The 12785-nt window shown below is 46.3% G+C and overlaps 5 protein-coding genes across 5 annotated transcripts; 2 read left to right on the top strand and 3 right to left on the bottom strand.

The window, feature by feature from the left end:
* Positions 1 to 2747: 2747 nt before the first annotated feature.
* On the top strand, positions 2748 to 4193 carry LOZ57_004202 (uncharacterized protein; the record flags this gene model as incomplete). Its single annotated transcript, XM_049253247.1, has 4 exons — positions 2748 to 2824; positions 2880 to 3060; positions 3121 to 3697; positions 3766 to 4193. The coding sequence occupies 4 exons, from the start codon at positions 2748 to 2750 to the stop codon at positions 4191 to 4193; spliced, it is 1263 nt and encodes a 420-aa protein (XP_049107842.1).
* Positions 4194 to 4368: 175 nt separating this feature from the next.
* Positions 4369 to 5406, bottom strand: LOZ57_004201 (uncharacterized protein; the record flags this gene model as incomplete). Its single annotated transcript, XM_049253246.1, has 1 exon — positions 4369 to 5406. The coding sequence occupies one exon, from the start codon at positions 5404 to 5406 to the stop codon at positions 4369 to 4371; it is 1038 nt and encodes a 345-aa protein (XP_049107841.1).
* Positions 5407 to 6140: 734 nt separating this feature from the next.
* MNN4_2 (mannosyltransferase) lies at positions 6141 to 6946 on the bottom strand (the record flags this gene model as incomplete). The annotated part of the gene is made up of 2 exons (XM_049253245.1): positions 6141 to 6572; positions 6629 to 6946. The coding sequence occupies 2 exons, from the start codon at positions 6944 to 6946 to the stop codon at positions 6141 to 6143; spliced, it is 750 nt and encodes a 249-aa protein (XP_049107840.1).
* Positions 6947 to 9358: 2412 nt separating this feature from the next.
* On the bottom strand, positions 9359 to 10498 carry LOZ57_004199 (uncharacterized protein; the record flags this gene model as incomplete). The annotated part of the gene is made up of 2 exons (XM_049253244.1): positions 9359 to 10335; positions 10477 to 10498. 2 exons carry the CDS (start codon positions 10496 to 10498, stop codon positions 9359 to 9361), a joined length of 999 nt encoding a protein of 332 aa, XP_049107839.1.
* Positions 10499 to 10727: 229 nt separating this feature from the next.
* ASK1 (DASH complex subunit ask1) lies at positions 10728 to 12164 on the top strand (the record flags this gene model as incomplete). The annotated part of the gene is made up of 4 exons (XM_049253243.1): positions 10728 to 10818; positions 10881 to 11002; positions 11050 to 11959; positions 12025 to 12164. The coding sequence occupies 4 exons, from the start codon at positions 10728 to 10730 to the stop codon at positions 12162 to 12164; spliced, it is 1263 nt and encodes a 420-aa protein (XP_049107838.1).
* Between the last annotated feature and the right edge of the window lie 621 nt (positions 12165 to 12785).

Below are 12785 nucleotides of genomic sequence, written 5' to 3'. Positions count from 1 at the left end.
CGGCGATGTCTGTATTACAAATGGCTTCTGCTTCTCTTTCGGGTTGAATGCGATCGTGAGGCGAGGATGTACGGATAAGACGTGGAATAGCACAGAGTGCCCGCGACAGTGCACTATAGGTAGCAGCATTCGTTCAAGTGATGGCTTTCGCTAATCGTACTTCGGACTAGGGGAGGCATTCAAATCGTCGGACGTTGTCCTCACCCCTTGCGACCGTTATACCACGTTTTGCTGCGGACAGAACCAAGCGGCGCGCAACTGCTGTAACACGGATAATGGGACGGTGAACGTTATTGCAGGCGCAGCAATGCTGCCTTCAGCGACGGTTACACTCAGCCCAACCCCTACATCCAAACCTCAGGAATGTCCAACAAACGACTGCCGTCCTCCAAAAATCGCCGCGATTGTCCTGGGGGCGGCGCTGGGGTGCGTGTCTCTTTTTGCTGGGTACCTTTTGTATCGACGACGTCAGATTTTCGAGTAAACCATCAGGAAGGCCTTATGTATGTAAAGAAGGGGCAGGTCGGCGGTTGAATATACCGGGAAACAAGTGCGAAATTCACTTTCTTTGACTTTCAGGAGTAAACTTAATTGGATCTTTGGTCGACTACCTTTCAATCTGTATCCTAAAGTAGGCCGCAACCGGCTCTAATCTCACCACTAAAGAAAGTATCTGTTAAGCATACTCTTAAGACACCGGTCTGTATGCTCCTTACCTCGAATTCATTACTCATAGTTCAGCGCAACCGTCACGAGGGGAAAGTGTCTCTGAAATATCACGGCCAATTTCGGGTGGATTGAAAAAATATGAGAATAATAGTCAGTAGGGTTAATATTGCTTGGTGCAGATCTTAATGAGATGGACACCTGGATCGAGCTTATTAATCTCCTCGGTATACTGATACATCCAGCACTTGTCAATTCTTAAGTGTAAGTTTCCAAGGCCACTTAAGGGAAACTCTCGCTTCTGTAAAAGGGAGTATATTTCCACCTTTATCTTCTCTGGATATAGTGTATGCCTCACACTGGTCTCATTTGGGACAGTATCCATAGCGAAAATATCATTCTGTACTGTGAAATTCAGCGATCGCTCTGCTGGCGATACGGGTCGCCTTGAGTATTTGTTGATGTACTCCGTAGATACTATGACCATTGAGCCATTCAGAATAGGTCCATAATAGTGCGCTAATGTAAGAGAGCCGTCAATTTGAATTAGGACGTTGTTAGCACTGATATCGCAATGGTTCTAGAATGGGTAAAATGTATAGCCTCCACGACCTGTGTTTGCCAAGTAGAGCGCTGGGAGTTGGTTAAGTTATACAAGGGAGATCGGGCCGTGAAACGCTATAAATTCTCATATTCCAATCTCTGGAGAGGAAGCTTCCCCAATAAACTTCCTAGTCATTGTATTCCGTACTGGCGAGTAGATATTCAAACTCAAGGCGTCTTCCAGATACCAAATTGCACTCTCCAATACAGTATAGAGTAGGTGGATGGGAGCCAAGTCGCTCGCAGATTCGTTTGTCAACATCAGCGACTTCCTTAGGTTGGTCAACTATATTTATGACAAAATAATTCCGGGTCAACGCGAAGATTGGAGGGAAAAAAAATATTCCACGGTGCTCTCAGCAATATTGCGGGTTTTTGCAGCTCAAGCGTTGTTTGGAGAAAGGGTTTATAAAGCGTCTTAGCGACTTCATAAAATACTAAGATCTTTCATGCGGTCCCACAGTTATGTAGTTGTCCACTAAGAATAATCTGTGTCCCGAAATGTTTGCGTTACATATCAGGAATTTCTTAACTGGAACTCTGGAGGTTACTCCCTGTAAGTGGGGATGTATGGATGTATGCTTGATATGCGCCTGATCGAAACCCGTTTTCCTTGTCTTATGTGCAGTATGCTAGGTCCAGTGGCATTCTAGGACATTGATACTGCAGGAGCTTCAGTTGACATGCAGCTGGACGGAGTAGTCGGGGAGAAATAACGAGGCAAGGTGTTCCAGTGGGTTATCTTTTAACTGCTTCTTAAGCCAGATTGAATAGGCCTTAGGAGTTGCACCTGCAACGGTCATGGTTGCCACTGGTCGATAAGCAGGAGAATGAAAAGCACCATCGCGCCTTTCAGCTGTTTAATTTTCATCTGCCACTTTACTACAGCATCATGTAATGGGTTAATTCGAACACCCTTCCACTAAAAGCCCCAAAATCTGGGAGAGGTGTCTGTCCATCTAAATCCTGGAAGAGACGGTTAGTTAGTTACATGTAATAAGCAGTCGATTTTTCCGTTGCAGCACTGAAAATCGGCTCCGTACTCCGTACTCTGTAGAGTGTTCTAGACTTGGCGAACAATACAGTGTGTTCCGGGTTAAGTGCAAGGCTGGCGTCTCGTGGCCTCCGCAATTCGCAGAGTGCCGAAGGGGAGGGCTTAATCCCGTCCCCAGACGAGCTCGTCGGCTATGCCCTAACCGTTCAGTTTTGATCCGCTCTAAGGGTCGCGTCTGGCCGGCGATGGCGGTCCAATCCCAAAGGAATTGCCTCGGCAAGTCGCGCTCGGAAGGCTGCTCGGCTGGCAGGACGACGGCTTTATAGCGACAACGCTCGCGCCTCGTCTGTCTCTTCTACTCTTCTCCGCTCTTTTGATCTGCTCGTTTACGCTCGGCATTAGCATCGCTGGTGAGTTCCTCGGATCGCTTTCGTCGCGAGGCAGGACAGCTTACTGTGGAACAAGAACTTTTTCCCATATCACAATGGCTCTTGAGAGATTGAACGCTGTTCTACAACAGCTGAAGCCGGGTACCGGTGGAAGCAGTGTTGTTAATAAGCTGTAAGGCTGGCTTTCTGATGTAATGCCATATCCGAACTGACCCAATGCGATACAGTTGTGAGAAGAACGCAGATGATGTTGTCATTACGGTCGCCGTTCGAAGTGCCATGACGAAGGGCTTCAGGGGCGGTTTCAAGGATACTGAGCTTGACATGATTGTGCTCGCGCTTCTGAAGGAGGTCCTCGCTCGCTCTAAGATTGATCCGTCTTTGATTGAGGATGTTTGCTTGGGAAATGTGGGTATACCTTCTGCGAGCCTCATTTCCGGCTACTTGGCTGATACTTTCTTTCAACAGGCTCTCCATTCTAAAGCTTCCTACGTCGCCCGTACTGCTGCACTCGCCGCGGGCATCCCCCACACAGCTGGTGCCGCCGCCGTCAGCCGCTTCTGCTCTTCTGGCTTGAAGGCCATCCAAGATGTTGCTTACCAAATCGCTGAAGGATCCATTGATATTGGCATTGCCCTTGGCGGAGAATCCATGTCCCTTTCGCCCGACCGGGGATTCGAGCCCCCCGAAAATGAGATTATGCAGTGCCAGGAAGCACGCGACTGCACACAGCCCATGGGTCAAACATCGGAAAATGTCGGTGACGAATTTGGCATCACTCGTGAGATGCAAGATCGCTACTCTGTAGAATCATTCAGACGAGCAGAGGTAGCGCAGAAGTCAGGCTGGTTTGACGATGAAATTGTTCCAATTAAAACAACAGTCAAGGACCCAAAGACTGGCCAAGTGAAAGAAGTTGTGATTTCTCGAGATGAGGGTCCTCGTTATGGCACTACATACGAAAGTTTGAGCAAGATTCGCCCTGCCTTCCCACAGTTTGGAAATAAGACCACTGGCGGAAATGCCAGCCAGATCAGTGACGGAGGTTCGTTACATAACTCACCGTATTGATTTTTCTTTTATTTAATTGGAACTCTCCACTAACGTTAACAGTTGCTGCTGTTTTGCTCATGAAGCGTTCTAAGGCCATTGAGCTTGGTCAGCCTATCCTTGCTAAATTCGTTGGTGCCACTGTCGCCGGTGTACCCCCAAGAGTTATGGGTATTGGCCCCACAGCCGCCATTCCCAAACTCCTCTCCAAGTTCAATCTTCGGAAAGAAGATATTGATATCTTTGAGATTAATGAGGCATTCGCCTCCATGGCTGTTTACTGTGTTGACCGCCTTGGCCTTGATCATTCCAAAGTCAATCCTCGTGGCGGTGCCATTGCACTAGGTCACCCTCTCGGATGCACGGGTGCTAGACAGCTCGTCACTATCTTGAGCGAGGCCAAAAGAACGAAGGCAAAGGTCCTTGTGACTAGTATGTGCATTGGAACTGGCCAAGGAATGGCCGGTTTGTTTATTAATGAGCAAAACTAAGTGAACTGAAATGATGATTATATTTAGAATTTAGAAACTCTTTTGAATACATTTCATGTTCTACAGTTACAGATATCTATTGTCTTTAGGGCTAATAGGGCCTGAGCCTGGTGCTTGTCATCAATAATTTTTCATTGCAGTAATTTGATTCATGAATGTTTCCTTTAGAAACGGATCAGCTTTCAGGACTCTCGTCCTTCCCACTAGGTTTCTCCTTAGCTTTGGACATCCGTAACTCAGCAGCTTTCGCTAGAACCTCCCGTCGACTTAACCCAGACTCCGCTCCACCTCCGTTATTTAACCCTCCCAGCACAAACTCCCCACCCGTCCAGCCTCCATGGTCCATCACGTCCTCGCCACTTTTCGTCTCTTCCCAATCAGCCGGATTATAAAAATCATCTTCTGTCAACCTCTTACCACCTTTTCCCCAATAGTCTGCACCTTCAACCTCCTGTTCAATTTGCGCCGTCAAATTCCAGAAGTCACGATCATGCTCACTATGCACGCAGTGCGCTAGTTCATGGCACAGGGTCTTTCGAATAGTACGGTAGTCCCTATATCCATCGTACGCGTCGGTACGTAGACGTAGTTCAATAACTTGACCCTTATTGCGGTTGAGGCCGAGCGTTCGCGACGAGAGGGTGGTATGTTCAACTGGATTCATTTCTGTGAGAAGGGGAACAGAAAACCTGTGCTTCGCCATTGCAGAGCGGATTCCAGGGTCGTCACGGAGACGTGCAAGATATGTGAGACTGCGGTCTGGGTTGGGGAGATAGGGTAATGGAAGCAGTCTGTGGAAGGTATATTGTGAGGAGGGAGCTTGGGTGCGTGTATTGGATAGGGGCTTTGCAGGTTTGATGGGTGGGTTGCGACGTTTCTTCTGTTCCGCTTGAATGTCAGATAAAGATTTGTTTAAAGAGTCGATTTCCGAATTTGTACTCCCAAGAAGGGTGATTTTAAATCGCGGGGAGGTAATTGGGAGTGTTGAGAGTGGAATCGGGAAAAAAGGAGGCTTCTGAAGCCCAGGCTTAGGGGAGATTAAGAGCTTCTGATTTTCGACAGATATGGTAAACGTGGAGTAAATCAAGGTGGAGAGATCTTGAAGCGTTGCGTCTGTAGGTAAAGCCAGAGTGTGAGCTTTGCCATGATGGTAGATTGCAAGTGATATCGTTGCAGTTTCTATTTCTCTGGGGTTTTCTATAGTCTCATCCATTATCAAGTTATCTGGGCCAAGTAGACTTCGATATCAATTTTTACGGAGTTCGAGCAGCAATGGCTTTCGAGGGCGCGTTTTATATCGAGCTGGGATGACGGAATCGGGGAGAATCTTCTTGCCGCATTACTAATGTCAGGGAGGCAGATGCCTAAACCTTATCTTATCTTATCTCGGATCATCATTGATCCGGATTTTACCAGGCTGCTGTTGTCTCAACGACCAATGTTCGCTTTTCAGTTCACAAATTGACGAATTTTCATGGCTATTGGGTTTCAGTATTGGATGCAATATGGGAAACAAAGTATTTTATGCAATGAGATGCACCAAACTTTTACGAAAGTTATAGCCAATTGACAATTGACTGCCGAAACAGTATCACGGGCTCCCTTAAGGACCAGCGCGATTCTTATTTGCTCATAACAGAAAAGTTAATAACTTCCGAGGCTCTCTTTTAGCCATACCTTCCCAGACACGAAGCCCTTGGAAGAAAGACAGGCTGAAAAAACCCAAATTTTGTGACGCCTACCCTGGATGAACGAAATACTCAAATCCACGAAATGTGTACCGGACTGTTAAGCTCTACCTGTATTATTTCCAACTGAACTTTTCATCTAGATTGAAAACTTGCTCTTCGGTCCGGAATCCATTCCTTTGACGTCGAGTTCCAGGTATGGCTAAGTGATAGATAGGTGTTGGCCGTGATAACATGATAACAGGGTGTTTGAAAATACTCACTTTTGATATTCTCTTTCGATTAACGCCTTTTCCCCATACTCCTCAGTTAAAATCCCATTATATTTGAATGGAATATTGGCTGGAACACCCTCAAAAGTGCCTTGGCGCATTGGAAACAGATCTGAAATATTATATTTATGAAAGTTTTTGCATGATACAATTCCGTGTTCTAGGGCGGGATCTAGCTCACTCAGGGCCGTGATGTCAATATAGAGACCATTTCGAACGTCGATCCATCGCGCATCGATTATATTAAGGCCATCGCCATATCCCCGCTCCTCAGACCTTGGGTTGACATCCAGGAGGTATTTTCGTATTGTTTTCTCGTTGGGGCTGTACGTATATATCGTTCGATTGAGATTTCTGCTCATATATTCTAACGTCATTCCAGTAACTTGCGCGTCTATATCCCAATCCCAGGGTAGAATCTTTTGGAGATTAGCTGTTCATATTCATTAGGCGAGGCATTGTGCTTTAGCCTTACCTTTTCATTCCACCACCAGCCTAATAGCGTTCCATGGGCAATCCATGTATCCAATTTATTCTCTCTGAAGAACTGCAAATATGCCCCGATCATATGGGTCAAAGTGTGTGTTCGTTCTTGATAGCTGACCACGCCGTTGAAATATCGAATATCATAATGACCGAGGATATCATCACTACCCGGTTCATGGAAATATTTGCCTACCTCTGGATAGATGGTACTGTTTGATGGCGAGAGCTGTCTGGTTAGGTTTAACTGCGCGATGCCTGATTCGATAAGGCGACTGACGAGAAAAGGTACTGCCCAAATTCGATACATGAAGATCTTAAGGAATTCTATATTTCAGTATTGTCGGTCATTTCTCATGAGTTGTTGGTATGAGGCGTCTGAACGAGTGTCTTGTAGTTAAATTCTGCTTAATAACGAGAATTACCGGGCACGTTCACTGGCAATGAGCGCAGACCAAGAGAATGACAAGACACAAGAGTCCTGACAAGAATTACTATTCGACCAACACCGTAGATAACAAGAACAAACCAATTTGGAGAGCTGGGCAATATCAAGTTCTTGTGCCAAGAAACAATATTTCATCTTGACTTTTTGCCTGGTCTGAGCTATCCGTTTCGCAAGAGAAGAGCTGAGTACTAGACATTGTACGCAATAAACGAGGCCTGCTTGCTTCAAAAAACGTTTGGTCAGCGCTAGCGACTGTACGCGGAGCACTCTGTATTTGATTATCATTCGTGGCCTACTACCCCGTATGTACATCGCCAATGCGTTTTTGTTTTTGGAAATATAGCTACTCTGTAGTTAACCCAGATAAATATTCACCAGCAATACATAGATCATGCGATTCGCTTAGTAGAAGAATGAGTCAAAAGTTTGCAAGGCCGAGGAATACCTGAATAAACAGGTCTGTACGGAGTACAATGACGGGCTTTATCCAGGACAATAGATGATCCACACCCGGGCTGAAACCTGGACACTGGCAGCATGTTTCAACATCACCTCTTTAATGTCTCGACACAGCTTACGGAGTAATTATGTTTGTTTTGATTCCCAATTGCCAGATGGATGTATGCGCCATGACTTGAAGTTTTCTGGCAACACATTGTTGCGGCTATTCATGTGCTCATATGTTTCCCTCTAGGCTCAGAAGTTTCTATTCTTCAAGTTTGCATAGCTCCTAATATTCTAGGCTCACTTAATACCGATATACCTTCTGCTGCTCTGATATATATGCTGAAACTGCTATGCTGAGAGCCTATGAAGGTGCTTAGTAGTACTTCAGAAGAAATGGGCATTTATGCTCTTTGGGTTAATTTTTATGGCCACTGGGCTTCACTTTAACATATTAAAAATACGAGCTAAAATAGAAAAGACGAAAGAAGGTACATATAAAAATTTAAAACAAAATACATTAGCAGCGGAAAAAAAGCCATCGCCAATTCCTACTCACTGGTTTGAATCTCCATTCTTGCTATGGGTAACTATGCTTACTGGACCATTCTGTTACTCTTCGAGTGGAGAATACGCCCTAAACGTTGGCGGACACGATCTAGCGCGTCGCTGAGGGTGGGGGTGCCCCCGAAAAGGGCCCGGGTAGGGGTATCGCCAGGTATCTCGGGGAACGTCAGAGCTTCCGGGAGCTGGGCCCGTCGAGCAACATGATGGGAGAGACATGATGGAGGTCGGTGAAGGGGCTGGGAGAGGCGTTCACTAGCCCCATAATGAGAGTAGTAATGGTATTACTTTTATTTTATGTTGGCAGAGAAAAGAGACGGCGCGAGAAGAGTTGTTGTTGATGACTCGCCGATGCACCCATGGCCCCCTTTCTCTTTTGGGAAGGCTCGTGATCAGCTCTCTTCCATTTCACTGCTGCCCATCTGCACGCCCAACTATTCCCAAGGCTTCCCCTTATGCCGCCTTGATGTTTTATTGCTAATCTCTCCCATCAAGACGCCCGACGGATGTCCAAGAGTGTGAGAATACGAGATGCCCACCTCACGTTAAGCCAAACTTCTCAGGCAAGATCCTGTCAAATACTTGTCATAGCAACACCGAGCGGATAGTGGTCGCTTGTCTGGCAGCTGTAGGATGCGGATGTTGCCTCAGACCTCGGTTGATCCATGAAAATGGCGAGCTATTTTATTCCCATTGCACCACCAACTGTGGATGCTGTTTGATGTATAGAGAGCAAGTTACCACTGTCACCGAGTCGCATAGATACATTAGCCCTGTTTGAGATGCGAATGTTCTTGATCAATTCAATACCATTAGTTTGGCGCCGACAGCTAGGTGATATTGCTAAGTCGTCGATCCGGGTCTTAAAATATCGAATTACCAACCCGGACGAAGCCTAGATGTCGGTCTACTACGGGCAAGATGTTAGGTATTATTCATTACAGTAGGGCTTGCTTGCTCTTTTCGTTTTGACATCGGAAAATGACGGGCATGTGAGTTCAGTACGGATTATAGTGACGAGATTTGATTTTTACCCAGCTTCCAGAAATATCATTAGCGAAGCCATACTTGAATTTGTAAAAGATTGACATAGAAATAAAAATCTTCAAAAGAGCTCAAAACATTTCCCGCCCAACCGTGATTAACAACCTTGCCTTCCAACGCCTTATGAAACTAGTGATAAAAGGCATCCTTCAATCAAACCGAAACACTCCAGCAATCGGCGGTAATGATGATACAATAAATAGCCAAAATATGATCAACAGATCACTGATGATTCTCATCATTACTGCTTATGACACTCCCCACCTCAGACCAGCTAGTTGGAGTGAACGAATTTCCAAGGTCACCGCCCAGGTCGCTCAATGTCCCTTCTGACATAATTTCAAACGTTTCGTTTTGAATATGGCTAGCGCTAGATGCTATAGATGGTGTGGATGAAACATCATGATGCCAGACATTTTCAAAATCAGTGGGAGGAGGACTGATCGACCCTCCATTCAGGAGGTCCGGATGGGTGTAAACAAAGTCATCTTCTGTATGACTTGAAACTGAGGAAGCGGTAAGATTATTGATGGGTGGTAGAAAACGATCCCATATTTGCTCTGGCAGACTTTCTAGAGACAAGGGCATCTCTGACCCCAGAAATTCAGAAGTTGGGGTGAGGCCCACCAGTGATTCGGACGGGTGGTCTGATGACACTTCTGACATTGGAGGTATCGGTAGTCTATGTCTAACTATATCTTCAAGTACTTCAAGTTCCTGTTGACTGTTAATTCTCAGCTGAATTTTAGATGATGACGACGGGGAAGCAACGGAACTTCTGTCCAAAATTCGATTCACAGTTTCAACGGCGGTTATGTCGACTCCAGTAGATCTGGAAACGGGGCTATTTGAGTTATCACTTTCTTTCAAAGACTTTAACCGGCCCTCGCTATCAACAAGTGTGCTGAAGCTAGCACAGCTGGCAGTGCTTTTACGGCGCTTAGACGACTCTAGGATCTCACGACGACGCTGTATATCTTCTCGAATTCTGCGACGTCTCAGCTCGGCTTCATCCCCTAACTCTTCCGTCATAGAGATATCCTCTCTGCTTTCAGAGTGGTAAGGGTTCAGCTCCTCTCCCCAGCTACTTATCGCCATCGCTATTTTTCGTCGAGATGTTTCGAGCCATTCTTGTATCTGGGGGTTTTCATAGACCGCAATACCGGCGGCAACAAGAACGGAAATAGTAATAACAATACCTGACGTAAAAAACAGGTTAGCTCTAACATATTACTAGACTGACTGGGTCTATGGAATCCGATGAGGGCGAAGCCCGCACACCCATTGAAAGTACCGACATTAGTGTGAGAGGGGTCAATTGGAGGGGAAGCATAACCAACCTTTAGCTAACGGAGCCGGCATTTTGCTGTTGTAGAGGTACACAGGATATCAACCAGCTAGGGCTGGCTATGAGGGAACTGGCAAACAGATGGAGACCGGACGTCCGAGTGCGCTTCGCCTACTGGTCGGAAGTGCGGGCGGATTGTTGCTGCCTCGTCTTATCTTATCGGAGCCGGTGTGCTGACTAAGCGGCGCGTTGGGATGAACGTTCGAGACCCGCGTGGGATAACGTCAACCAAGAATATCGGCCATGTCGCGCCCTGCTGTTGCTGCTCAACGAAGCCTCTCTCTGACGGAAGAGCTGGAGAGACTTGAGCAGCAGATTACTCTAACGCTTCAAGGTAAGCAAACGCACTCCTCTACTCCAATCAGTTCAATGCTAATATGCCTACTTCCTCACTAGAAATCGACCACAACTTTAGCAAAGCCCATCGAATTGTGACGACAGGTATCTTGCCTGTTGTTGAACAATATGCAGAACAGTCGCGAGATGTGTGGGAGGCATCCAAGGTCAGCACCCACCGGGTACACCTTTAGGTTGGATCCATAGCTAATGACCATTTCTGCTTCAGTTCTGGAAACAATTCTTTGAATCAAGCGCCAATGTTTCTCTATCGGGCTATGAGGAACAGCCGCTGGACGAGAGTAGCCATGAGATGACGGTAACGGAAGATTCAACGAACATGACTCAGGCCTCTTTGGACGAAACATTGGAATCATACGATACCACAACCTCAGACCTCCCAGTTGCTTCCAGCCGGGACGTGGAGCACGATATGTCATCCCTGTCTATTGTAGATTCGCATACTACTCCTCGCGCTCTCCATAACGTGAGAGTAGAAGAAGACGAGTCTATCAACTATACGTTGAACTCTGAGAGAGACGACGATGGGATTTCCTCGATCGATACGCCATCACAGTGTAACAAGTCGGGTCCATTTACACCCAACAGGAGCCAGAACTTGTACGGCAGAACTTTCCCAACAACTCCTGGCTCTGTTGTGTTTCCACCACCCACCTCGCTACTACCAGACAAGGCCAAATCAGGAAAGCCAGAAGATCCAGTGCTTCACCGTGTTCTAGACAAGACATATCGAGTTCAAGCAACCCCCCTGGGGAAATCATCCTTTTCTAGAGTGCGTCCCGAAACTACGACTCCAGTATCACGCTACAAATTCGAATCCTCACCCATGTCAAGTCCAGAGCTCGAAGCCCCGAAGCTCCATTCTGAAATATTCTCTTCTCCAGTAGTCCCAAAATCCATAAAAAGCTCCGGTCGACCAAAGAAACCACGTATTCCGAAACCAGGAATTAGTGTTCTCACTCCCGCTAAACCAAAAACACACCGCCACAGCCTCTGGAACAGTGACGATGATTTAGACGATGACTTCGAGAAGAATGGTGACCCCACGGCGCTGTTTGGAAGCCCACCAAAAACAATGCAGTTTCATATTCCGCAGAGTAAACTGCTCAAAACGCCCGGTACGTCTGCGCATTGACTTTTCTTTGTCGCGGGTGATGCGTGGTTCTAAGCTAATTTGTTACAGCCAAGGAAGCATCGAAGCGTATCGTGTCGGATCTCCTACACACTGCTGGCGCCGGCGACACTACATCGGACTTTGACGAATTTGAATATAGCCCTAGTGTTGTTCGTCGTGCTGAAGGATTGGAAGATGATACCTTTTAAACCATCACCTGCGACACCGAAATAATTGTTATCTAGATGGACATTGATAATTCCCGCAAAGACAAAAAATGTTAGATGGAATAGTGACTAATATCGGTGGGAAAGCATGTTAGTTATTGCTAGTCGATACCAAGACAATGATTGTGTTCAAAAGTTTTGATATCCATCATACATTCTGTTGATGCTTTGCCAGTCCAAATTATGAAACACACATCACCCTGAAAATCGCCATACCCTTTGACACCTTATCCTCTTGAAACACTTGTTTTTTTGTCATGCCAGACACCCAGACTGGTGCTTTGGCTGAAACACCTTAACAATGACCCCCTGACACAACCCCAAGCGCACTGATATCCAAGCTAAACCTGCACAAGTATAGAGTACGCCAAATAAATATCTCGTTCGCATGTATTTCGGGGCCTACAGCAAAGACATGCTAAGTTCAAACAAAAAGGAAGGCATGGTGAGGGGAGGGGTACGCCAACACTTTGATACATCATTCAAAGAGTGCGAGGACAAGATACGCCATACAGTTCACGCATACATACAGGAACTCGACAAGCCTATAGACAAAGTAGACTCTTGGGGTTAAAAACGCAAATCCTCCTAAACAAAAACAAA

This window comes from Ophidiomyces ophidiicola (genome assembly GCF_022830035.1).
Source record: "Ophidiomyces ophidiicola strain CBS 122913 chromosome Unknown scaffold_16, whole genome shotgun sequence".
Taxonomy (NCBI): domain Eukaryota; kingdom Fungi; phylum Ascomycota; class Eurotiomycetes; order Onygenales; family Onygenaceae; genus Ophidiomyces; species Ophidiomyces ophidiicola.
This window is presented reverse-complemented; position numbering and strand designations above follow the sequence as displayed.